The sequence below is a fragment of the Leptodactylus fuscus genome, chromosome 7, assembly GCF_031893055.1.
Source record: "Leptodactylus fuscus isolate aLepFus1 chromosome 7, aLepFus1.hap2, whole genome shotgun sequence".
Classification (NCBI taxonomy): Eukaryota; Metazoa; Chordata; class Amphibia; order Anura; family Leptodactylidae; genus Leptodactylus; species Leptodactylus fuscus.
In genome coordinates, this window is record NC_134271.1 from 139,021,583 (window position 1) to 139,046,851 (window position 25,269).

Here is a 25,269-nt window from a genome sequence, read left to right on the forward strand (position 1 = left end):
TGCCATGTTAAGATTCCTATTAAGACCTGTTAGAACACACCGAAATTACAATATATAGAAACACCAAAGACTGCATTTTAAAGTCCTCTATTAAAAAGTAAAATAAAGTTTAAAAAAATGCAATGAAACTTTAAAATGGCCTTTTTCTCATTTATATCTAAGAAAAAATATATAAAATATAAATATATTTGGTATTATTTAAAAAAAAAAAAAGCTCAATATTAAAATATAAATAAAAGTGTTACACAACTCCACAGATAGAAATAGAAAAGTTAGAATATATATTTCTTTAAGGCATTAAAGAATAAAAAATAATTTTATATAATGAATAAATATAAGAATGAATAAATTATAACAATAAAAAAAAATTGTAAGGGTAACAGGATAGTTTTACTGCACTGTGAACGCTATAAAAATAAGGTTTTTACAGCTTATATATCACAAGTGTCCCTCTTTGACCATCTGAACAGTTGTGATCCACTTTGATTTTCTGTTTTAGATCCCAAGATCACCACTTTCCGGTTTGCACAGAGAAAGTTTGTATCCATAGAAGTCTGACTGTCCACAGGAACCATTAGGGGGAGCTCTCCACATATTGATTAATTCAGCTTTCATTGACCTCTTTACTCACAGTACAAATCTATCAACAAAACATAAAGGGGTTATGTCACCGATCCTGAGACAACTCCATTCTCGGGATCGGTGGAGGTCTCTGCAGTCATATCATTACTGATCAGTTACTCTCTTTCCACCAACGATCCAGCTTTCTATTACTGACTCTGCTCTACTCCTGCTGATTGTACATAGAGTAGAGTGAGGTTGTTCACTTGACCGAAAGTTGGCGCATCAACAGTGAAGGTAGAGGAATGACAGGGGGTGCCAGGGAACCTACATTCATTATACACAGTCCAGTCCCATTAATGTGACCACCTGTCAAAATCCAGAATAACCACCTTTGGCAGAGCGGACCACTGTGAGACGTGTAGGAAGAGAGGGGATGTTGTGATGATGATCACTGGGATGCCGACTCCAGTGCTGTGGCCAGCTGCGCTAGGTTACACGGTTGAGCATCCATGGTGCGAAAAACCCAATCGAGGTGGTCCCACAGATTCTTGATTGAGTTCAAATCCGGGGAATTTGCTGGCCAAGGCACTACGGTAAGCTCATCCTGGCGCTCCTCCAACCACGCACGTACACGTCGCATTGTTTATGACACGTCGCATTGTCCTGCTGGCAGATGCCATCATCGTGAGGAAAAACATTTTGCATGTAGGGGTGAACATGGTCTGCAAGGATAGATGCATACTTGTGTTGCTCCATTGTGCCTTCCACAATGATGAGTGCACCCAGATGGCTGATGACACATGCTTCTGCCATTGGTTATTTAACGTTGACGTCAAAAGTAGGCGCTGGTCACATTAATATGACTGGACTATATAGTAAGTAAGCTTATTCCTCCCTGCGTAACTGCATTAAGGCTACGGTCACACTAGCATTGTGTGCCCATTAAGGGACTCCGTACCACATTCTGCTTATAATATGTGGAGAAAAAAGTCCTGCAAGCAGAACCTTTCTTTCTGATGACTTCAATATAATATAGTATAGTCTATGGCTTCCACGGGTTTCTGCAGGTAACCAATTTTTTAAGCGGATAGGGTTTCCTTTTTTTGGGTTCCCAAGTGGATACGAAGAACGGAAAGTCAAACACTAGTGTGAACCTACTGTAACTCTGGTATTGGTATATAGCATTGCTTCCAAGTCAAGGTGACATTATAAAATGAACGCAATACGTAGGCATCATTATAGAAGAAAAAGGAACATGTTGCACAAAAACAAGCAACAATATCGCCAACGTAAGCAGTGTCTGTTCCTGGCCGGCTTTACCCAAAGCCAGTACAAAACTGGCAGCGAGGATCCAACTATCTCCATTACATACATTTGAAAGACAACTGCTAACTGGATTATCATATGGGCATTCTGGCAACCACCTGGCCCTCTCTGCCAGAAAATATCCAAAACAATACATCACCTTTGCATTTCTTTGAAGTATCTTTTTGGTACATGCAAAAGACCTATCTTAGGCTTTGTTCACACTGGGTGCACATGCAGTGCAACTGGTCTATACAACCCTTTAGAGTCTGACCAAGGCCAAACAAAATGTCCTTTTGGCTTCTGATGAGTAACAATGGCTCAGTGGTTAGCACTGTTGTCATGCAGTGCTATAGTCCTGGGTCTGAGTTCAACCAAAGACAACATCTGCATGGTTTGTATGCTTTACCCATGTTTGCATGCATTTCCTCAGGCTAACGCTTGTTCTGCCTTTGGGGATTCCATTACCCTCTCAAGCAGCACTTTTTATTTCTGCATTTTTCAGGTGGACACCACGCGGACCCCATTATAGTCTATGGGGTCCACAGGTTTCCTAAGGTAACCGCTTTTTTATGTGGATTAAGTTTTCATTTGGGGGGTCATTAAGCGGAGACAATGTCAATGTTTTTTTTGTTTTTTTTTATATTTCATAACCACTGGCTAACATGGTACAAAAACAAACATTTTCCTTATACCAATGTCTGTAAGGTGGAATACTTTGGTGCTAAAGCAAAAGAAATAAACAAGTCAGTCTAAATAAGTATAGCACTGATGCAGGAGTGAACATAGATTAAGGGGAAAACAGTATAAGGCCGGGGCCCCACTGGGCGTAAACGCCGCGATTTACCCGCAGCAGAAACACTTCATTAATTCCTGCGAATCCCATCCCCACTTTGCGGAAAAGATCGCAGCATGTCGTTGCGGCTTTTTAAATCGCAGCATGTCAATTATATCTACGGGAACGCCGGCGGCTTTATGACTTTACAACTCTACGGAGCCGGGAGGGGTTGAGCAGAATTCTTCTGCTGGCTGGTTTTAAAAGATTTACTGCCTCATTCTGTGTACTGTCAGCTTCTTATCTACAACCTAGGTGTGTTAAAATGTGCCAGTCAAAATCTGTTTCTAAAAAACTAAAAAAAAAAAGTGCCAATTTCACATATGTTATAATCAAGAACCCAGTGGATACGGGAGCTTTCCACTTAGTCTTGGAGATTTGTCCACTCTTTCAGGACCATGGGAAGTCACTCTTTTTTTGGGAGCCTCACGTACATTTTGGGAGAGATGCCAAGTATGCATTAGAGTCATAGTCCGACTAGGAACTGCGTCCATAATAGGATCATGGGACAGTTTCTACTTTGGACACAAGTCCCTCTTTCTGATATTAAAAAATAGGTGCACTTTGTTAAATAGAGCCATATTGTTCTAGAAACTATACACGTGGTCCCTAAGGCTGAGTTCAGACGGCGTTTTTTGGTCAGGAATTTGGAAATGAAAGATTCCGGTCCAAAAAACCGGTAGCTGCGACTGTATGCTGGTGCAGTGCACTGGCATCCAGTCACGGCACTCCACTCCGGATTAGGCCAAAATGAATGGGCCTAGTCGGGAGGAAGTGTCTTCAGGTAGACATCCGCGGCTCAGGGAGTGTCATCGGGTGGACAACCGGGGGGGCAACACAGTAGCTCACATTTTCAGCGCTGGGGTCCTGGGTTCAAATCCCACCAGAAACAAGATCTGCAAGGAGTTTATATGTTCTCCCCGTGTTTGCGTAGAATTCCTCCCGTTCTACAAAGACATACTGATAGGAAAAAAAAATTATGTAAATTGTGATCCCTATATGGGGCTCACAATCTACATAAAAAAAGGAAAAAAGAAATGAATGGTTCCTATTGCTTTCAATGGGAGCCGTTTTTTTTTTTTTTTTTACAGGATTTTGAGGCGTATTCTGCCTCAAAATCCTGACCAAAAAACTTGATCTGATTTCAGCCTAACTGGATATTAGACCCCTATATAAAATATCCTAATTTGCTGTATTTTAGACCTACAAATGTCTATATCGTCATGTTAAGTTTAATAAAAACCTATTCAAGCAAATATACAAGTTGTAAACTGTCCCTCTTCGACAATCCGAAAAATTCGGCATTATGCCTATGACGACACAGGCAGGCTTTGAGCCTCTTAGTCTTGTTCAGAAGACCTGCCGTCGGAAACTAGCATCCTTAATATGGTTGTACGAATGTATGTATTATGCTTGTCTGAATACGGACAATGTGTATGCTTTTTTTTTTTAAGCCTAAAAATGTAGTATTATTATTATTATTTATTTATATATCACCATTAATTCCATGGTGCTTTACATTATTATATTAATTCCATGGTGCTGTACATTATTATATTAATTCCATGGTGCTTTACATTATTATATTAATTCCATGGTGCTGTACATTATTATATTAATTCCATGGTACTTTACATTATTATATTAATCCCATGGTGCTGTACATTATTATATTAATTCCATGGTGCTTTACATTATTATATTAATTCCATGGTGCTTTACATTATTATATTAATTCCATGGTGCTGTACATTATTATATTAATTCCATGGTACTTTACATTATTATATTAATTCCATGGTGCTGTACATTATTATATTAATTCCATGGTGCTTTACATTATTATATTAATTCCATGGTGCTGTACATTATTATATTAATTCCATGGTGCTTTACATTTGAGGGTTACATACAATACACAAAATATACAGGTAGATCTAATACAAACAATGACCAACTGGCACAGTGGGGTAGAGGGCCCTGCCCGTGAGGGCTTACAATCTATGAGGGAAGGGGGGTAGAGACAGAAGGAGAGGGGGAGACTGTACAGATGGTGGTGTGGTGATAGTGTTATTGGAGGTTGTAGGCCTTCCTGAATAGGTGAGTCTTCAGGGCCTTCTTGAAGCCTGTGATTATGGGGGTCAGTCTTATGTGTCTTGGTAAGGAGTTCCAGAGTATGGGGGATGCACGGGAGAAATCTTGGAGACGGTTGTGTGAGAAGCGGATGAGAGCAGAGCGGAGTAGGAGGTCATTGGAGGATCTGAGGGTACATGTGGGCAGGTAGCGGGAGATTAGTTCAGAGATATATGGAGGGGACAGGTTGTGGATCACTTTGTATGTTAACAGTAGCTTGAACTCAATTTGCTGGGCTATGGGTAACCAGTGGAGGGACTGGCAGAGGGGAGCAGCCGATGAGGATCGGGGGGTGAGGTGGATTAAGCACAGTTTATGGTGGACTGGAGGGGGGTGAGGGTGTTAGCTGGGAGTCCATGGAGAAGGGTGTTGCAGTAGTCTAAGTGGGAGATTATGAGGGCCTGGACAAGCATCTTAGTAGTTTCAGGGGTGAGGAACGAGCAGATTCGATGGATGTTCTTGAGCTGGAGGTGACAGGAGGTGTTGAGGGTTTGAATAGTATGATCAAATGAAGACTTGTGTCCATTGAGTTCATCCAGGGATAAAGAAAACGCATAACTGTAGGGCCGAAAGAAAAAAAATTAGCATGTTAGGGCGGGTTCACACCAGCGCCCGGTCTCCGCTTTAGGCAATCCGATGGGTTTCCATCTTCTGCCCTGAGAAACTGGACAGGGAATGGAAACCCTGCGGTCGGTTTTCAAACCCATTCACTTGAATAGGTTTGCAAAGAGTGCGCCCGTGAGCATTTTGTGCTTGTCCGCGGCGAAACCGTTTTTTTTTTAACCGGACACAAAGTCGGACATGCAGGACTTTGTGTCCGATTAAAAAAAACAAGACAATCACGGGCGCACACTTTGCATTCAAGTGAATGGGTTTGAAAACTGACTGCCGGGTTTCCGTTCCTTGTCCAGTTTCTCAGGGCAGAAGACGGAAACCCTAAAGCGGAGACCGGGCGCTGGCGTGAACCCACCTATACATTTCGACTATTTCAAGGGCACACCCCCTTGTCTTTTGACAGGATTTTACATGAAACGCCTCATACATTTATAAAAGTTGATCATGCCCCCCCTTATACGCCATTTCGAAAGACAATGACTCCTCAAAACTGAGGTCCTCCATCTTGAAGAAAGCGGAAACCTTTAATTTCACGCCAAAATTTCGCACTGCAAAAACTTTTTTTTAAAGTTTTTATAAATTTCTCCTTTTCTGTGACCAGCCACACTCTCCTTCTACCACCAAAGGATGACTTTCCTCAGAAACTTGAAGTTTTACCTCACTGAAACCCTAAGAGTCTCCGTCTGCGCCTCACAACCCCAGCGCCTGCCTCTCACTATGGTTCCCCTGACCTAAAATAGGGCGCGAAAGCGTCGAAAACACAAAGACACGACGCCTGGGTCAGACGACAGCGGTTGGATCCGCGTGAGGGACGTGCGTCGCAGCCAATCGCAATTAACTGCGCTCACACTTCCAACCAATGAGCGTCGGCCGGGGGCGGAATCCCGCGCTTGTTTTTCGAAGGACAAGCGTCTGGACCAATGGCGTGGCGGATCTGACCGCCGCCGTCCAATGGAATGTGAGGAGAGGCGTTGCCTAAGTGAGGGGATGCCTGTACCGTGTAATGGAGTCTCAGTTGGTGAGCGGCCATTGAGAGAGAAGGGAGCCCTGCTGAGAGGGGTCAGGGGGGCCTGCACCGGAGCTCCGTGTCTCACTTTACCGCTCGGTTTCCTTACGTTTTCTGCATTCCGGCTGTCGTGAGTTAGTTTCGCGCCTGTAAAGTTTTTTCCCGACGTGACCCCCAGCTGAAGGTTGGCCCGGGAAAAATGGAGATGAAGAAGCGCATCACCCTTGAGTTGAGGAACAGATCTCCGGCTGAGGTAAGAACACCTGAGGGGACATCCCGCCCCGATAGGAGCGCCTTGTCTTGTACCCTGGAGCTCCTCGGAGGGTCATTTTCTCTGATTTTGGAGCCGGGGAGCGGGGTTTCCCTCCCATGTTGTCAGGGCTCCCTTCTTCGGAGCAGCAGCTCACTCACTACCTGCCTGCGGCTGCTAAAGTTTTCATATGGAGGGAGGGGAGAGTCGGCAGCCCCACCTCATGGCTACACAGGGCCCCAGGGATGAGGAGAGGGGGCCCGGGGCTGCCATTATTGGGGTGAAATATTACAAAGAGCTTCAGGGTGTCCTGGTAAACAACAGTCCTGACCCCTGAGACCTGGATTTCTATAGTTTTAGGTAATAGGATGGATTTGTATCGAATAATGTATCTAAACTTTATCGCACCATTGTGCAACCTGCGCCGCCGTGCAACTTTGCGTCCAATAAATCCAGCCCATTTGTATATAGTTGTACCAGCGCGCCTCATGGATGTCAAGTGCGCCTTGATAGTAGCATGTGGTATGTCACCGGGGGCCACCGTGCCACAAAGTGAGCTGTGTTTTATGGCGTGTAGTAACACATGTGCCCATCTGTTTACCTAGTTGCAGCTGTCAATCACTAGACACTGTATTACGGTGCTGATTTATGACCCATGTGGCTTGTTACTACGGTATAGGGTGGAAAGGGGAGACGTCTTGGCTATATATTTAACTATATTCCAGACCTGACCTTGGCCCCAATGCCTGGGACCACCCCTACAGGCTTTACATACCTCTGTACAGTGCACATGTACAGTATGGCTCCCTGCCATTTACTAGGTGCATGTGCCCAGCCCATTCTAATAAGTGAGAGTAGTTCTTATTTTAGTTACCCGGGGGGCAGTATTTTGGTTTTAAACGTCAATGAGGATTTCCACCACAGGTTTCCCAACTAGTCCTGACCCTAGTCACATGGACGGACAAGCACCCGGCTCTTGAGTCGCCCTGCCTCCTATCTGCTACTTACCCACAGCATGGGGGCTAGGAGACTACATCATTATAATAGAAAATCCAGCCCCCATTGTGCAGGTAACCAGTAGGGAGGAAGCAGAGCAGTTTGGGGGCTGGTTCTGTTTACGTGACCCACGTTTACACCTGATAACATAGTAACAGCTGACATGAAAGCCTCCTTGGAGAACTCATTTTAAAGGGGTTTTCTTAAAGAGACTAGTCACATGACCGCATTTCACACCTTGTGTTCGCTGGATTTACTGGCCTGAACTTCATGCTAGGAGAGGGAGTCCTAGTACTATAGTTATCTATGATACTAGTAGTGCCGTACTCGTCTGATGAACATACGGACAAGTTGCAAGGGTCAATATACCAACCCACTTTTGGTGAACCCATGTCCAGTGATATAGCCAGGGGTCAATATAGCCTTAACTCTGGCATGAGTTAAAGTAAATGGGCCAGGACATCCCTGACTTATGATGATCCTTGGCCCATTCTGCCCACACTCTTGAACAGTGGTGACGTGCCACTGGCTTGTGTCTAAGGTGTGGTAGTGTTTGTAAATTTCCCCAATGTTTATGCCCTGTACATGGAATAGTGGGATATGCATCTGATCACTAGGGGGTCCTAGCTCTGATATGAATGGGGATCCCTGAGTCAGCTGTGCAAATCGAGCAGTAGTTCACGTGTGTGCCCACTACGCCACACTGTTACATAGAAATGTAGGAGCAAACCAGTATTGACTGCTGACACATTCACACAGAGGGCTGCTGATCGGTGGGTGTCTCATCGGTCAGAACCCCAATAATCAGACACTTGTCTCCTATTCTGGTTTTAGAAAACCTTTCTCCCTGGGGACTAGAAATTCCTGCAAAGGGGTTCTTCCAAGGACTTTAAGAATATTGCTTGGGTTTGCTATTCTAGCTCCTAAGTGCTGGTACTGTGCACCACTGTAATGGAGTTGCTATCTGGGTCCTACCCTTTAACTCTCTTGATTGTTGGGGGGTCCTAGAGGTCAGACTCCCACCCATCATAATCCTTATACCGCAGCGTCATACAATGTGAGTACCCCTTTAAGTATACTGAAACTTTAGCAGCTACATTGGAAACTTGTGTAGATGTTAGACAGCGAGCTATTCTAGTGGGTATTTGTTGAAATATTCCAGATATTATGTTTGTTGAGATCCTAGTATTCTTGGGACTGCCTGCCTTAACAAATGAGGTTGTATTGTCCGTGCTGTCCGATAATCCAGCAATCTGAGTGTATATTAGGACAGTCTTGGGGCTCGTGCACACGGTGTTAACATGAGCGTATTTTAGCAGAATACACATGTAAAAAATAAATCTCCCATTGACGTCAATGAAATCTTTTACATGTGTAAAAAAAAAAAAAAAAAGCGACATGTTTTTTTTCACGTGTAAAAGATCTAATCAAGTCAATGGGAGTGTTATTTTTACACGTGTTTTCTGCTAAAATACGCTCGCGTTAACTATGTGTGCACAAGTCCTTACTCTTTGGGCATATGTACACATTCAGGTTTTTGCAGGTGTTTTGTTTTTTTAAGTGGACTGAGGCCCAGGTCACATCTGCGTTTGGGCCATTCCATTCCCCTCTCTGCGTTTTTCAAGCGGAAACCACACGGACCCCGTTATAGTCTATGGGGTCTGCAGGTTTCCTAAGGTAACCACTTTTTTATGTGGATTAGGTTTCTTTTCAGGGGGTCCCCAAGCAGACTCCCTGAACAGAAACCCATGTGCAGAGGTGAACTGGGCCTTAGAAAATACGAGGGTTTTTTTGTGTGTTTTTTTTTTTGTTTTTGGTTTTACACCTAGTTTTGTCTTTGAAAACCCCCCCAAAAACCTTAAATGTAAAAAGTTTTGTATAAGTGCAATGATGATCCTGAGCAAAAAAACCCAAACAAACTATCATACAGTTTCGTATGTAAATGTAGCCCTACTTGCACCTTTTGCTTCTCTCTGGATGAACATTAGGATTGTAGAAGCAGATGATGTGCTGAGGGGTAAATACAATAGCATTTCATTACCCACAATCTCATCACTGTAGGAGTCCTTTAGCTGGGTTGTGAATAGCTGTAATGTCATTGGTCACCATATTGGATATGGACATGATCACCATGTGTCCTATCACTCTTACAGTAGTTTCCGCGGTGTGTAACCTGTGCCTTTGCAGCCGACATGACCATCCTATGGGTGGTTGTTGTAGCGGTGGAGTCAGAGGTTGCCACCCTGTGTAATTGTATACCACAGGTCATGAGCACTTTGCAAACCCATCATTGCCTTGAAAACTTTTACAAGAGTTTAGACCAGGGGTCGGCAACCTTTGGCACGCTCGCTGTTGTGAAACTACACTTCTGAGAAGAGCCAAGCAAGTGTACATGCTGGGAACTCCCATAGAAGTGACTGCAGCATGCTGGGAGTTGTAGTTCACAGTCGCTAGCGTGCTGAAGGTGGGTGCGCCATGGTCTACACTGTGTTTACAAGTCCTACTAAAGAACTTGCTGTTTAATTTACAGACGGTATCCTAATGTTTGTCTTCGGGAGCCTTTAACCCCTTCTTGTAGAAACACTATCTTATTGTATATAGAAAATGGGGAGCCGTGACCCTATTCCCAGTGCCAAGAGAGACCTCAACATTGACTTTTAGAAATCCACTTAAGGTTAAGGCCCCACGGGACGTGCTGCAGCAAAAAAGTGCTGAGGGAAAATCTGTGACTTGCAACACATTGTGGTTCTTCTCTCAGCACTTCAGACAGAAAGTTTGCAGAGTTTTCCTCCGTTGACTTTGTTACAATTATATCTGTAGGGAAACCATTGGCATTTCCGTAGATAGAATTGACATGTTGTGATTTCCAAAACCGCACCGGTTTTGGAAGTTGTAGCGCCTGCACCACGGTTTTTATCGCAAAGTGGGAATGGGATTTGCTAGAATCACATCCCCTTTGCACTTACTGTAAAATGCCGCGATTTTTCCTGCGCCGTTTCTGTCCCGTGGGGACCCGTTTCATTGATTTTTTTTTTTTTTTCTCTCTTGGGTTTTCCGGATCTCTCAGTATTTAGATGTGGTGAATTCTGCCCTTTGTTTCTATTAAAGGGATTTTCCCACAATGTATATGTACCACCAATAGGCAGAATTGGTGGTAAATGGCTGATGTCTGCAGGCGACACCCTAGGGGGCTCCTATGATCACTAGTATTGGGGTTTCTCACCTGCATGTGGGTAGTTCCATTCATACTCTTCCACACCATGGCCTGTAGTAAGGAGGAATGGGTGATATACTGTATTAGAGGTATTTCCATAATCCACGCTTATGTCTGGGGTCACACATGGCAGTCACTGTAGGATACGTGGTGTGGGGAGGTGAGAAGGAACATTATCTCTACAGCTATATAAAGGAAAAAAAAGTATAGAGGATCCGTCGCATCCGTTAGTCTAGGTTCACACATTCAGTCAGGAGCCTCTGTTGGAGGTTTTGAGGGTTTCTTGGACCGCCACCATAACCAGTTCCCATCCTGAGCCCCATTATTGTCAGTGGGATCTGTAGGACATCATTGGACTGATCAGTCTTTATAATTCATGACATTTTTCTGTTCCTTTGAACACCACAGGTATGACTCCAGCCTTGGTCTACGTTCACATTTGTACCAAAGTAATCGTAGGAGACTGTCGCAACATCTGCCTGAGACTAGCTGATGAAAATCTCCCGCACGTGTGGCTTTTGTGTCCGCCATTTTCAGTTTTAAAACAGACCCCATTATAGTCAATGCAGTCTGTAGTTCACTGTATGTAACCACTGTTCTTGCTGTCCATTGTTCTGGTCCTCTGGACCACATCAGACAGATGACTCTAGTGTGAACCTGGCGTTACATGGACAATCTCTTCTCACTAAGCGACCAACTTGCTACCTTGGTTGGCCCACAGATTACAGGCGATCACGGAGGATCCAGCCGTCGAGAAGTCCTATGTTCAGGTTAACGGGGAATATAAGGAATTATTATTATTATTATTGTTTATTTATATAGCACCATTAATTCCATGGTGCTTTACATTTGTTCAAACCAGTCCTTGGACAAGTCTTTACACTCCTTTCATCTCCTCAAGAGCCTAAATTTGGCTTACTACGTCTGTCTCCTGCGAGTAGTTGATAGGGTTCGTTGCTCCTAAGTCACCGGCGGTGGCCATTTACACCATATAGTACTGCAGGTTTATGACCTCTCCTACTACATACAGATAGTTATTGTATTTCAGTCTTGCCTGACTTTATCATATTTTGGGTTATCGGTAAGAATAATTACTTTTACACTGTAATAGATTGTATCAAATTCTGTGCAAAGTTCTGAAGGCTATCTCATCATTGTATGGAAGGATAGAGGATACAAAGAGCATGTACTGTGTATGACCCCTTCCTGTGACTCCTCTGTATTACTAGTTACATTATACAAGGTTTGGCTATGTGTGATATAGAGATCATGGCTGCTCGCCGGAGTCTTGGCCGCAGACAGATAAGGCGATTGAGTTCAGCAGACTGGAGCTGGCCGTGTAGCGTCCGCCTAGAGGTGTGGCTAGATCTGTCTAATCTGTCGCCCCTGCCTTCCTTCACTCATACACTCCCTGTTTGGCCCAGGGTCAGCTTGTTGTGTTTGGTATGACTAGACAGAATTGGGCTTGTATGATAGCCTTCCTCTATGGAACCACAACTCCTATCTGTAGGCTGGGGGTTATACTTCTTCCACAGCTGGAGATGCCGCTCTATGGTGTAACAGACCCATTTTTTCACATTAGGCTTAGGGATCAGCGACGGTCTGTTTTTTTTTTTGGGACTCCTACCAGTCCCTTCAATCTACATATCTGTGGGGACTCCTCTAATCCCAAAGTGATAGCAAATCCTATGGTCACTATTTATAAACCTGAGCGTGCTCAGCACCTGATCCACAAGCCTCTTTTAGCTATCTAGTCATATATTATTATATAGTTTATTTTGTCATTCACTTCTGGTTAAATTCCCCCTGTAAGGATCCATGTTAGTGCCGCTGAGTTATCTCAGTGCGAGGGGATTTCTAGCTGGTATTGCTTCAGGTAGTGTAATCTTCTGATAATGCCCCCATTTGTCAGACAGCTGCTGTCCAAGTGATCATCTTGCATCCCCCGCTCGCCTGCTGTCAGCGTCCGCTCGCTCACACAAGTGACTTGTTGCTCTCAGCAGATGTTTCAGGATGTAGGTCACTTGATACAAAACCCCTCTCCTTCCTGAAACGCCTTTCATTTGCAGGAGGTGGTGTCTGCAATCTCATGGTCGCAAATCCAGCAAGTGTATGTTTGAGATGAAGCATGCGGCGGCTTAATGTCACCGTGCTAAAGAAACGACAGAGAGGGATAAATGTCGGGAGCCCTGGACAGAGGCGGTCGGGGGGGCTTCAACACCCACTAATGTATTCATTGCAAACCCAGTCAACATCCAGTGTCACCAAAGTGAGACCATGATTATATATATATATATATATATATATATATATATATATATATATATATATATGACCTGCATGAGGAAGCTAAAGTATTACTAAACCTATATTTAACAGGACATTGTCTTTTCTGGTATTGGACGTACAGGAGGGGGTCAGTGTGTGTAATGTGGCCATAGCTACAGAAGCCGCATACTGACCCTCACCCAATAACCACCTTCAGCGTGTGACCATGGGGAGGTGAACAGGTGGTCTCCCCGGGTCCAGACACTCTGGGTAAACAGTCCTTTATTTACTTGGCCTGCAAGACATGTCAGATGAATGGCAGGGCAATGGGACTCAACTTTATCTTGTGTTTAGTAAAAGGTTGTTTTAATAAAACTCCATCTGGGATGTGCGGATCTGTCCTTGGCACAGGTGATTGTAGGGGATGGGGGGTCTGAGGTTGGTTCACATCAGCATTCGGGCCATTCCGTTCTCCTTTCTGCTTGAAATATACAGATAGAAAAGTCCTGCAAACAGCACTTTTCTCTCTGCGTTTTTCATGTGGAAACCACAAGGACCCCATTAGTCTATGGGGTCCACGGGTTTTCTTACATAACCGCTTTTTTATGCGGATAGGGTCCCCAAGCATGACACTCAGGACCCCACAGATTAGCTGTTTGAACATACCTTGATGCTCAAGTGCTGCGGCCTCTTCCCTGTGTTCATGTCATGTTCTTTGGCCACATAGTACAGCAGCTCAGTCCCATCCAAGTAAATGGGCCTGAGCCGCGTTACAAACTACATCCAGCTGATCTGTGGGTGTCCTGGGTGTTGGTCTGCTAGTAATCACATATCGATGACCTATCCTAAGGATAGTTCATCAATATTAAAGTCCTAGAAATCCCCTTTTAAGGAGAATAATCAGTTGTGACTAATGTAAACCTATTCAGTAGGTCTGAACAGATGACGCCTTCCCGTCTGTGAATAGATTTACATACTGATCTTTGTTATTGGGTCCTTGAGAGAGCTGCCTTTCCTGTTATCCAAAATGGTTTCTTCTCCGGAGAACAAAGTTGTATTACATAGCACTTCATCACGCACTATGGGAGCCGTGTAACTACACACAGGCAGTGCGGCAACCATATGCCATCTAAGCTACCCGAGTGGCCATTGGGCACAGTTTGTGGTTACTACTGTCCAGCCCTGCCTTGCAAGTTGTCGCCTGCCAGAAATATATTATTGTTTGGGTTCCTCTAAATGTTGGCTCACATTCAGTTCATTATAAACTATTGCTCTTCCGTTTCTTCATACTCCTGTTGTAACACCCTTGTGTTTTCTCAATAGGTGACAGAGTTGGTTTTAGACAATTGCCGGTCAAGCGATGGCGAGATCGAGGGCTTAAGCGATAACTTCAAAGAGCTGGAATTCCTCAGTATGGCTAATGTAGAACTCTCTTCCCTGGCAAAACTCCCACAATTGACAAAACTCCGAAAAGTAAGTCATGACTCTGCATGGGCGTTTAAAGGGGGGCTCTGGGCATACACAAGGAGTGACTGCTTATTCCTCAAACCGGCCATTAATGAATGTGCGTCCAGCATTACCCATGGAGAAGCGATAAACTAAGGACATATAAGGATCAGGTGAACCTGACAAACTTTTTCATGTCCTTCAAGCCCCAAATTCATAAGCAAGTCATTATGGGACTGTCGGGTGACATTTACACATAATGTATAGTGTGTGTATAGATTTCGGTAAATATTTCTGCCGGTGCCTACATGCAGAGCAACAATGTCTCCTATCTTATTTTTATGATGTTTTTTTTATTCTCCTTACAGTTGGAACTGAGTGATAACAGTATCTCCGGAGGGCTTGAAGTATTAGCGGAAAGGTGTCCTAATATCACTTACCTGAATCTGAGCGGTAACAAGATTAAGGATCTGAGCACCGTGGAAGCCCTAGTAAGTATTCAGCCTTGGAGTCTTGTAACACTACCTCATTTTAGTGTCCATGTTGCGGGATGCAAGTCTCTAATACAAATCTATGATGCACTTATTTTGGGTCTTTTGGCCCCAGGACCTCTGGCCGTAATACAGATGTCATTAAGGTTCTCTTGGATTTCTATTTCTGCTTCTTGTCTAAACAATTACATTGGCTAATATCCTTGTTTCCCTGGTTTGTATAACTATTAGAAGATCGAGCTATAGAAATGATAACTTCTTTGAAGCGCTCCTCTTTATCCAGTTATATTTCAGTGGGATTACAGTGTGTTTTATTGTTACCCTAGACTATTGCTTATCAGTCTGGGATAGGGGCCATTTTTACGTCATTTATCAGACTGTGCCAACATCTGAAAGGTATCATCCGAGTGTGCACATCACGACTATCGGGTTGAGAGACCAAACGACGGATGACTTTATTTTTTTTTTTTTCCCCACTCCAACTCCTTCGTAATTAGCTGACTTGGTTAGACCGAAGCAGTAAAGCTCCTCTTATACAGAAAAATAGCCAGTGATGAAAAATACTTGACAAGTTATGCATCTGATTCTAAAATATCAGTAAATGCTTTGCATTAGGCAGGCCATACACATGAGACTTATCTGTAGATCATTGGCCGTAGTGCCTTGGGACCCAGGGAAAGAAAGTATTTAGACCCTCCCTGCAGAGCCCCTTAATGTTGTCGATGCCCACCATACATCAGATTTCACAAGAGGTACTGTAGGTGCATCTGCCAAAGGGCATCACATAAATATCTTTATGGTTTGCTTTAGGGCTAGTTCACACGTGGGCAAAGGGGAGGTTTTTGACAGCGGAATTCGCTTCAAAAACCTCTCCTTTAACATGGTGGTCTATGTAGACCACTAGCTTTTTTTTTCCTCCTAGCGTTTTCCGCCTGAAGAAGCGACATGACCTTTCTTCAGGCGGAAAACGCCTGAAGAATTGCATAGAAGTGAATGGGAGGCGAAAACTGCGCGGTTTTTTGCACACAAAACCGCGCGGTTTTTTTGCAAAAAACTGCGCGGTTTTCGCCTGCAGTTTCTATAGCACATATAGGGGAAAAAAAACCTAGCGAAAACCGCGTCAAAAACCTCGTCAAAAACCGCGTGGAATGCAAAAAACAGCGTCAAAAAAACTCCCCGAGGTTTTTTACCTCGCACAAATAAGCTAGGCGGTTTTCACGTGTGAACTGACCCTTAGTATATTAAGTAGGGGTCAGCAATAGAGATGAGCGAGTAGTATTCGATGGAATACCTCCCCTGCATAGTCATTGGTGTAAAAAAGCGCCAGGGAAGGTGGAAGGGGCAACAAATCTTTACTGCGTTTACCGTTTGGTATTCAACATATTATACCAATAACTATGCAGGGGAGGTATTAGATCAAATACTACTTGCTCTTCTCTAGTCAGTAACTTTCAACATTGCAGCTGTTGTGAAACTACAACTCCCAGTATGCTCCATTCACTTCCATGGCTGTTCCAAGAACAGCGGAGCAAGTATGCATGCTGGGAGTTGTGGTTCGACAACAGAGTGCCGAAGTTTGCCTACTCCTGGGTTAAAATCTTTGATTAAATTAGTATCATAGTATCATTATTTTATGGGGGTGCCGGGATGAATTTGTTTTTGCTTTTTTTTGTGTGTGTGGGTTTTTGTTTTTTTGTTTGTTTTTTTTTTTTAACCTTGCCTTCGTAACCTTTGTTTTCTTGCAGACAAACTTAAAAAATCTGAAGAGTCTGGACCTCTTCAACTGTGAGATTACCAATCTAGAAGATTACAGAGACAACATATTCCGGAAACTTCCTCAGATCATTTATCTAGATGGATTTGATCAGGAAGATAATGAAGCACCTGACTCCGAAGAGGAGGATGATGAAGGTTTGTAGACTTGGATACGATTATGGATCCATTCACGCTACCTTCCACATCCTATATAGGTGTGGATTGAATGTAGACTACCATTAGAGAATGATGGTGCTCTTGGCATATTTGGTGGCCTATGGATAAATTCATCTACTGCCCACAAAAGCACATAGATATTTTAGAGGTTGCTGGAATTGCATTGCACACAAAGCGTAGTCACGTTTTTAACTTTCCTCTTTTGTTTTGCAGAGTGTGAGGAATATGAGTATCCCGAAGATGAAGATGATGAAGCTGGGCCTCCTGGAGAATATGAAGAGGAAGATGAAGAGGAGGGCGAGTCTGATTTAGGAGAGGAAGAGGAAGAAGTAGGGCTGTCGTACTTGATGAAAGAAGAAATCCATGTAAGTTGTGTTACCCTTACAATGGCTTCACATTGGGATATAGATGCTTATGGCATATATCAGATCAAGATGTAAGACATGACGTAGACATCTTACATCTTTTTGGATTGGGCAACAAGACTGTCGTTAAAAAAAGCCAAGCAATGTATGATTTGAAAACTTTATTTTTTCTGCCTAGGATGAGGAGGACGATGATGATTATGTGGAAGATGGTGGTGAAGGGGAGGAGGAAGAGGAAGATGATGAAGGTACGTTAAAAGCTGTCGTGTTACTTACTGGACAGTTACAAGACATTATATACTTAGAGTGCTGAACGGAGCTGGTGACGGAAAACCCCTTTAATAAAGCAGAACACGTTATTGTATCGATGGCCTATACTTGGGCCAGCTATGGATGCGCCTTTGCTAATTGGCTAGAGCAGGGGTCGGCAACCTTCGGCACTCCGGCTGTTGTAAAACTATAGCTCCTAGCATGTTCCTTGAACTCCCATGGATGTGAATGGAGCATGTTGATAGTTGTAGTTTCACAGGAGCTGGCGTGCCAAAGGTTTCTGAGCCCTGGGCTTAGAGGGTCTTCACTGTAGTCAGCACTGTAGGCGCTTTAAAGGGGTGTTCCAGCTAGTTAAAGTTAATGGCACGTCCTCCAAGATCAACATTAGATTGGTGGGGTCTTGACTCTGGGCAGCCCCACCCTCCAGCTGTTTGTACACAATGGAGTAGATCACCATTTTGCATGTGTGAACAGTGTTAATTTCCCTATTGAAGTGAATGGCGGATCCTGTAACTTGCAACCACTCCAGCCTGACTGTTTTGCCAGTGAGCTATGAAGAGGCCGCAGAGATGCTGAGGGTCAGACTTCCACCATTTAATATTGAATGCCTATCCTAAGGCAAGGAGTAAACGCAGTGCTAAAAAACACACCTTGTACTTGCCCCTTTATGCAGTTGTAATTGTATGGGACCTGAAATGTAGCGTTTCCACTAATAAAGTTGTCAAAAACATTGTCACTTGCAGGTCTAAAACAGACAAAAATGCTGCATTTGCCCAACACTACCCTCACCTCAAGTAGTCCTTTCTAAACAGAAGTTAAAGGGGTTGCCCATGGAGTCTGGTTCCAACCCAGCTCGCCCCACCTTCTTCCTCTTCACCTGATCTATAGCTAAACCAGTCTGTGTAGTACTGGTATATACCTGTGAGAGGCGCGAGAGGACACAGTGAGCTGACAGTCAGCAGGCTAGTAAACTATGGGCAATAACCCCCGGGTCACTTGGGAAGAATCCATTGGATGACTTGAGGTCAATTTTTAACTCCTTGGACAACCCCTTTAATTTTTTTCATTTGCACTATGACTGGTGAAGGATATTAGAAGGGTTCTTGTGCCTTAAAATTTTGCACTTTGTAAAGTGATTCTAGATCTATAGTGATTTCTAGATATATTTCTAAGTCTAGATGTATATACACACACCGATCAGCCATGTAGTGAATAACATCAATTATCTCGCCACCATGGCAGCAAGTGAACAGTCAGTTCTTATAGTTGATGTTTTGGAAGCAGGAAAAATGGGCAAGCGTAAGGATCTGAGCGACTTGACCAACTTTGACAAGGGCCAAATTGTGATGGCTATGCGACTGGGTGAAAGCATCTCCAAAACGGCAGGTCTTGTGGGGTGTTCCCGGTATGCAGTGGTTAGTACCTACCAAAGCTGGTCCGAGGAAGGACAACTGGGGAACCAGCGGCCGCTGATCGGTGTGTGTCTATAGCTATATTTTATATATGGGCACATATGGATGTACCTTCTTTATTGTAACCTCTTACTTTACTTTTTTCCACAGAAGAGGAGGAAGCCGTCGAACGGGGAGAGAAAAGAAAACGAGAGGCAGAAGACGAAGGGGATGAAGACGAGGATTGAGACTTTATTTGCGGGAGGCTAGGACCAGTCTCTTTTCTGAGCCCTGGGGTTGATGCTAGAATGCTAATGCAGTTCTGTATGTCTCTACATGTACAATAGATGTCCCTACAGATTTAACATGTAACTTTTTTATAGGAAAAGGTGTGGTTTTACGATTTTTGTGCCCTTTTTATCATTCCAAATAAAACATAAAGATCCTTTAATAGCAATCTTATCTAGAAACTTCCTTCTGACCCCCTGTGTCATAAATTGTGTCCCGGAGAGCTCTCACAGTGAGGCTCCTTTGGGAATGAAGGGGTTATCCATCGGTGTTTGGATGTGATGAGTGATTTTTTTGTTTGTTTGTTTGTTTTTTTCCCCCCATGTTTTTGGTTTTTTTTCTGTTTGACGTAAGGCAAATATTAAGACTCTGTCAAAAGCATAAATGCAATACAGCAAGCGGTAACTGAAGCTTAAATAAATATGTGCGCTATTTTATTATTTTTTATCAAATCTGTTTTTATAATTGGATGCTTGATAGATGTGAGGCCTGGTATCGGGCAATAGATTGCTCCTGCCTTCTGTGTATCGACCCAAAAGGATCATGTGCGATATCGCAGATTACCATGGGGTGGTAAACGCATTGCATTCTGGGAAATACTAGTCGTAAAATCCAACCCTGCTTAGATACTGGTTACAAATGTTGCATTGAGCGATGTCTTTGTCTGTACAGTTATAGGCAGTTTTGTTTAGTAGATGGAGGCGGGGGAGAAGGACAATCGTTGCTATTGAGGAATAGAACACTTCCCAGATGCCTCTCCTGTTATCAAGTAACGCTGAGGTCTCACGTTGTGGAAACGCAGCTTTTTTTTTTTTTTTTTTTTTTGCGGATTTTGCAACAAAAAATGGCTACAAAAAAAAAGTTCAATCCACTCCAAGCTTTGGCTCAAAAAAACACAGCAAAATCTGCAACAAAAAAAGGTGCGTACCCACAACGTGAGGCCTTAGCCTAACACTGCTTTAGAGGAGCATTGATCCAGGATGCTTGTAGACTATTACCTCCTTCGGTCTGCTGTCATATTGGAGCATTATCCTTAAAGGGGTTGGCCACTTTCAGACCAATATTAACAAACAAATGTACAATAAAAAGTTGTACAATTTTCCAATATACTTTCTGTATCAATTCCTCACGGTTTTCTAGTTCACTGCTCACTGTCATTCATTCTGTTACTTGTAGAGGATAAAACTCTGACCATGGTCATGTGATTTACGGTCCATGGTCATGTGATGAGTACATAGGTGCCGCTCGTTACAGTCACAGCCCAATAATCAGAGATCTGCCTGGTAATTAGCTTTGTGCTCATCACATGACCATGGACTGTAAATCACATGACCATGGACTGTAAATCACATGACCATGGTCAGACATTTATCCTCTAGAAGTAGCAGAATGAATGACAGCAAGCAGAGATCTAGAAAACCGTGCAGAATTGATACAGAAAGTATATTGGAAAATTGTTTATCTTTTTATTGTACATTTGTCAATATTGGTCTGAAAGTAGCCAACCCCTTTAAATTAAAGGCGACGTCCAGCTTTACAAGTTCAGTGTACAGAAATTGAAAAACCAAGCAACTTTGCAATAGCTGTTGTCCATAAAATCCCTGCCGTTTTTATTTCTACGGGCTTTTGGCAGACTCGCCATGGTAAGACTACAAACTGCGCAGTCTTCTTGAAGTCACGTTCCCTTTTGTCTGTCCCCTATTTCTGGCTACCTTATCAAATCGATGTAGGGGACAAATGAGTATAAGACTATGGAGACACGTGGTCTGCACACGAGGTGTAGAGACAACTGTTAGTAGGATCTATTGCAATGTTGCTGTTTTTTCATGTAGAGGAGCAATAAAAATTGGTGGACGTGGCTTTTTTTTAAAAAAAAAAAAAAAAAAAGTTCTTGAATGGCAAATCTGTCTAGTCATGGAGAGAGACATTCCCTGGCCTGGCGGTGATCAGACAGATTTGACATTCAGGAGTCTGGGAAAGCAGGACAACAATCACTTTGACAAGGATCTTTCTACTCCTCATGTCCTGTATTGATGATTTGCTGTGAGTGCAGGACGGTAGAGCCACGGTAGTCCTGAAGCTTACACCATCATAAGCCCATATAATGCTGCAAGCTCGGTTCACCAAAGCCATGTTCGGGCGGAGAAATACGACCGACATTCAGACTGCGTTTCTCCATCCCAATATGGCGGTGTAAAATGACTTGGGTGACTTATTAGGGTCTCCTTGTTAGGGCTTGGTTGCATAGTTGCCATATGCTTGGACCTTGTGTATCATCTATCAAACATTTACATATACCAACCCCTCCCCCAACCCCATAACTTATGTTGTAACCTGTAAGCCACTATTACGCATCGTGGTGATGAAATTTTTTTAGAGTCCTAACATCAGCCTTTCAATTAAGTTAAGTTTTTTTTTTTTTTGTGCAGATATATAAGGGTGGGTTTTATATTTACAGAGGGATTTGTCCTATTTGAAATACTCTTTTATGGCAGTATGTATATAGTGTGATCAGTTACTTTTGGATTCTCTTAAATGTGCGACTTTGTTTTTGAATAAAGCCATAACAGTGTTATCTAGTCTAAGCTTGGACTCTTTTCTGCCTTCTCCTTGTGCTTTTCATCTTACACACACCTCAGATCAGTCCTCAAAGAAAGGCTACGCACTAAGAGTCCTGAGGCAGGAGCTGATACATAGAGAACAGGAAGTAGACAGCGCCGTTCTGTGTAGTGGCCAGACCCGGTACTGCAAATCAGTTCCTATTTATTTGAATGGAACCTAAGTTGCAGTAACTCTGTTCTGCCACTACACAGAACAGCGCTGTTTGCTTCTTGTTCCATTTTCTCACGTGTTTACAAAGTCCCTATTTTTAGGACAACCCATCAGCATTTTTAGAAGTAATTGGGAGACACTGAGCATAATGTTTCCTCCATTTGGCCGATCTCATACTGGAAAGTGTTGCTCCTGTGTTACAGGGCACAGGTACAGTACAACACTTTACTTGTGTAGTGTATAAAGGATCTTACACCTAAATGTAATAGGGCTACGTGACGGCTAGTAATTCAGTTCACTATCGAGTAACTAGTATTAGTGTCTCATGACTAAAACCGCTCTCAATGTACCCTATTAGGGTATAAAGATGGCAGACTGCGCCCTTTACTACAGGGATCAGCTGTTTAATGTGAAACTACAAATCCCAGCATGCTTGTTCTGTGCTTCTTTGATGTCCCACAGAAGAGAACGGAGCATGCTGGAAGTTGCAGCTTTCCAATGGCTAGTATGCTGAAGATTACTGACCCCATAAGGATATGCTCATTGTCTCCGTTCGATTCCATCCCTGAATTTGCTTCAATCCTCTCCCCCTACACTATGTAATACATTTCTCCTCAGTGACCACTACTGCATTTTGGAAGGAGTGGTCTTGAGATGACCTCTTGTAAGTGAAATCCATTCTGTGCAGATTTAGTTCATGCAAACTTATGGTGGTGCAACCCCAAACCCTACCTAAGATGCCTTGCTGCTTGTTTATTACGTGTTTTAGACACAACTTGAATGTAATAAGTATGGCTGACTCTAGATTCACACTAGCACGGTCTCTCTAGTTTAGGTCCATCGGGACCCAAACAATGGAGAGGCGGGCCTTTAAAACATAGGTTACAGATGGAAATCGGCAGACCCCATTGACTATAATGGGGTCTGTCGGGCATCTGTCAGTTTTCAACTAAAACCTGAGGAGGAAAACATCCTCTTTGCAAGACCTTTTTTCCCCTCTGCCAATTTCCGATGGCATATCCAACAATTGTGAATGTGAAGGTAACGGTGTGCGCCAAAATTTTGGCCTAGTTTGGCATGCACTAGGCCTACTAATGGGAAGTGTAAAGTCACACTAGAAAGTCTACACGCTGATAAATGTGGTGCCTTGTAAAGCCGCCTAACTTTTTATATAGAAAAGGTGGAGGAAGTCGAGCAATGCAACGTGTTCCTTAAAACTTTTAATCCAAAGACATGTTACCAGATAAAACACAAGCAAAAATAACCCCCGCCATACCAATGAACGTCCAGCTGTTGTGATATTGATCGATTGCTGTACAAACTATAGCGGTGAGTGTAGTAGTGCAGCGCTGTCCGACTGAAGTCTGTGAGAACACTACAATACGCTCGCGGCTACGGTTTGTACAGCGAATGAGCGGCACGGCATGTAAACCATACCGAGACCTGCATGACTAAAGATCGCTGAGTTGCATTATGACCCCAAGACGGTTACGACTGTGACTTAGTCGCTTACTGATGGTTATCCTATTTTATTTGCAATCTGACACCATTTACTTCATTTGTGAAGGAGTGGCTTTATGATTTTTGATTGTGACAGCTCGCCCTGTAACTTTAGTCTACAAATTGGTACTAAGCTGTCACATGAAGTTGACCAAGCTTGGGTTTTTGGGTGTCGTATCAGTCACAGCATGCGACACCATAGAAATCGTGTTGTGTGACAAATGTCTGGGTTATGGTAACTAACCCCTATATGTGCCCAGACCAATTTAGGAAAAGTGTGGTAACCCAGCCTGTCCTGTCAAATGTCCCACAACGACGTCTCCCCCTATTCTCGCCACAGCCGGAAGGGGGCGCGCCACGCTACACTCAGTCACAGACCGTAAGCATGGCAGCATAGGTCCCACTCTGCATAATTAATAATTGATAACAATTAATGATAAATATATACTCTAAATAATAGAAATAAATACAAGACAACCAAATTTATTTGTGAATGTTATTGGGCCACGGTGTTTATTAAGGTAACTACAACATAACAATCAATAATTCATCAATAAATAATTAAAAATATTACTAAATAATTTAATAAACAACCAAATCAATAAATTAAACTACTCCATAAAAAACAAAGTCCGATCAGCATAAGCTAATCGACTAACCCCCTTCAACAAACACCATGACAACACTAGCCAACTTGGCTTCTTCCTTGGGAGGGCGGGCGAGTGCTCGATTGAAGATCGTCTTCCCGAATGGACCAACCAGCTGATGGAGCCGGTATTTATTTCAAAAATCCGCGCCATAAAACTGTCAAAAACCAATCAGCCAACGAGACCTGATCAGCTGATTATTAGCCACGCCCCTTTCGAAGTTTCTAGAAGGTCTCGTCAGCTGATTAGAAATAACCTTTGCCTTAGATTCAGCTGCCTGAGGTGATTTTAAAAAAGGCGGGAAAATTAACCCTTTATATTATAGAACAGTAAAAAGCGTTTTCCTGAGGAGAAAATGTAAAATTTTATTAATAAAAATTAAACTATTATGCTGGAACCATGCCACCATGTGTCCCCCCTTCATTTTGCGCCTTTTTTCGTCTCCTCAGTCCGCCAATCAGATTTCAGCCCCACCCACAGGTTAATATTGACGGGTCATTCGTCCAATCAGAGGCGTGGGGGCGGGAACTTTGCACTAGATTCGTGCGTATAGCTGACGGGCTAATGGCCGCCTGTGAGTGAACGTGTGAGGTGATGTTACAGGCTGCAAACGTGTGTGTTAAGGGCATAGGGCGGCCTCCATATAGATGTGAGACACAGATTTCTAGTCAGGAATAATATGAGACTCTTGTCTATGGCCGTATACAGTATTACATGTCCTGTGACCCCTCCATTACAGTTACAGGAATGTAAAATTTTGTGTCAGAAATTTTCAGTCATGTCGAAAGGGGACGACAGCCCCAGCGAAAATGTCCAAAGAGCTGGCTAATCTCCGGAGACTGACGTGGTGCGTATACTACATGTACAGCCGTGACGTAATAATACATTTTGCTTATATAGCGCCAACATATTTCGCAGCAAAGCCTAGACTTCAAGGACAGACAACATGAGACGCAACAGAGTAATAACCCATTTGCATAA

At 43.3% G+C, this 25,269-nt stretch overlaps 1 protein-coding gene across 3 annotated transcripts; it reads left to right on the top strand.

Annotated features, from left to right (window-relative positions):
* Positions 1–6,427: 6,427 nt before the first annotated feature.
* On the top strand, positions 6,428–21,954 carry ANP32E (acidic nuclear phosphoprotein 32 family member E). 3 transcript variants are annotated; one of them, XM_075283163.1, is made up of 8 exons: positions 6,428–6,711; positions 14,510–14,659; positions 15,001–15,123; positions 16,869–17,034; positions 17,269–17,420; positions 17,599–17,668; positions 18,975–19,166; positions 19,256–21,954. In XM_075283163.1, exons 1-8 carry the CDS (start codon positions 6,658–6,660, stop codon positions 19,327–19,329), a joined length of 981 nt encoding a protein of 326 aa, XP_075139264.1. In that variant the 5' UTR covers positions 6,428–6,657; the 3' UTR covers positions 19,330–21,954. The 3 variants fall into 3 exon arrangements, with proteins under 3 accessions (XP_075139264.1, XP_075139266.1, XP_075139265.1); XM_075283165.1 differs by lacking the exon at positions 18,975–19,166; XM_075283164.1 differs by lacking the exon at positions 18,975–19,166 and having other exon boundaries at positions 6,431–6,711; positions 19,253–21,954.
* Positions 21,955–25,269: the final 3,315 nt, after the last annotated feature.

Excerpts from the sequence above, each read along its gene's own strand:
- ANP32E (XM_075283163.1), top strand. The coding sequence starts at position 6,658 with ATGGAGATGAAGAAGCGCATCACCCTTGAGTTGAGGAACAGATCTCCG. Across the intron at positions 17,421-17,598 it reads TGATGAAAGAAGAAATCCAT|GATGAGGAGGACGATGATGA; the intron begins GTAAGTTGTGTT and ends TTTTCTGCCTAG. Across the intron at positions 19,167-19,255 it reads GAACCAGCGGCCGCTGATCG|AGGAGGAAGCCGTCGAACGG; the intron begins GTGTGTGTCTAT and ends TTTCCACAGAAG.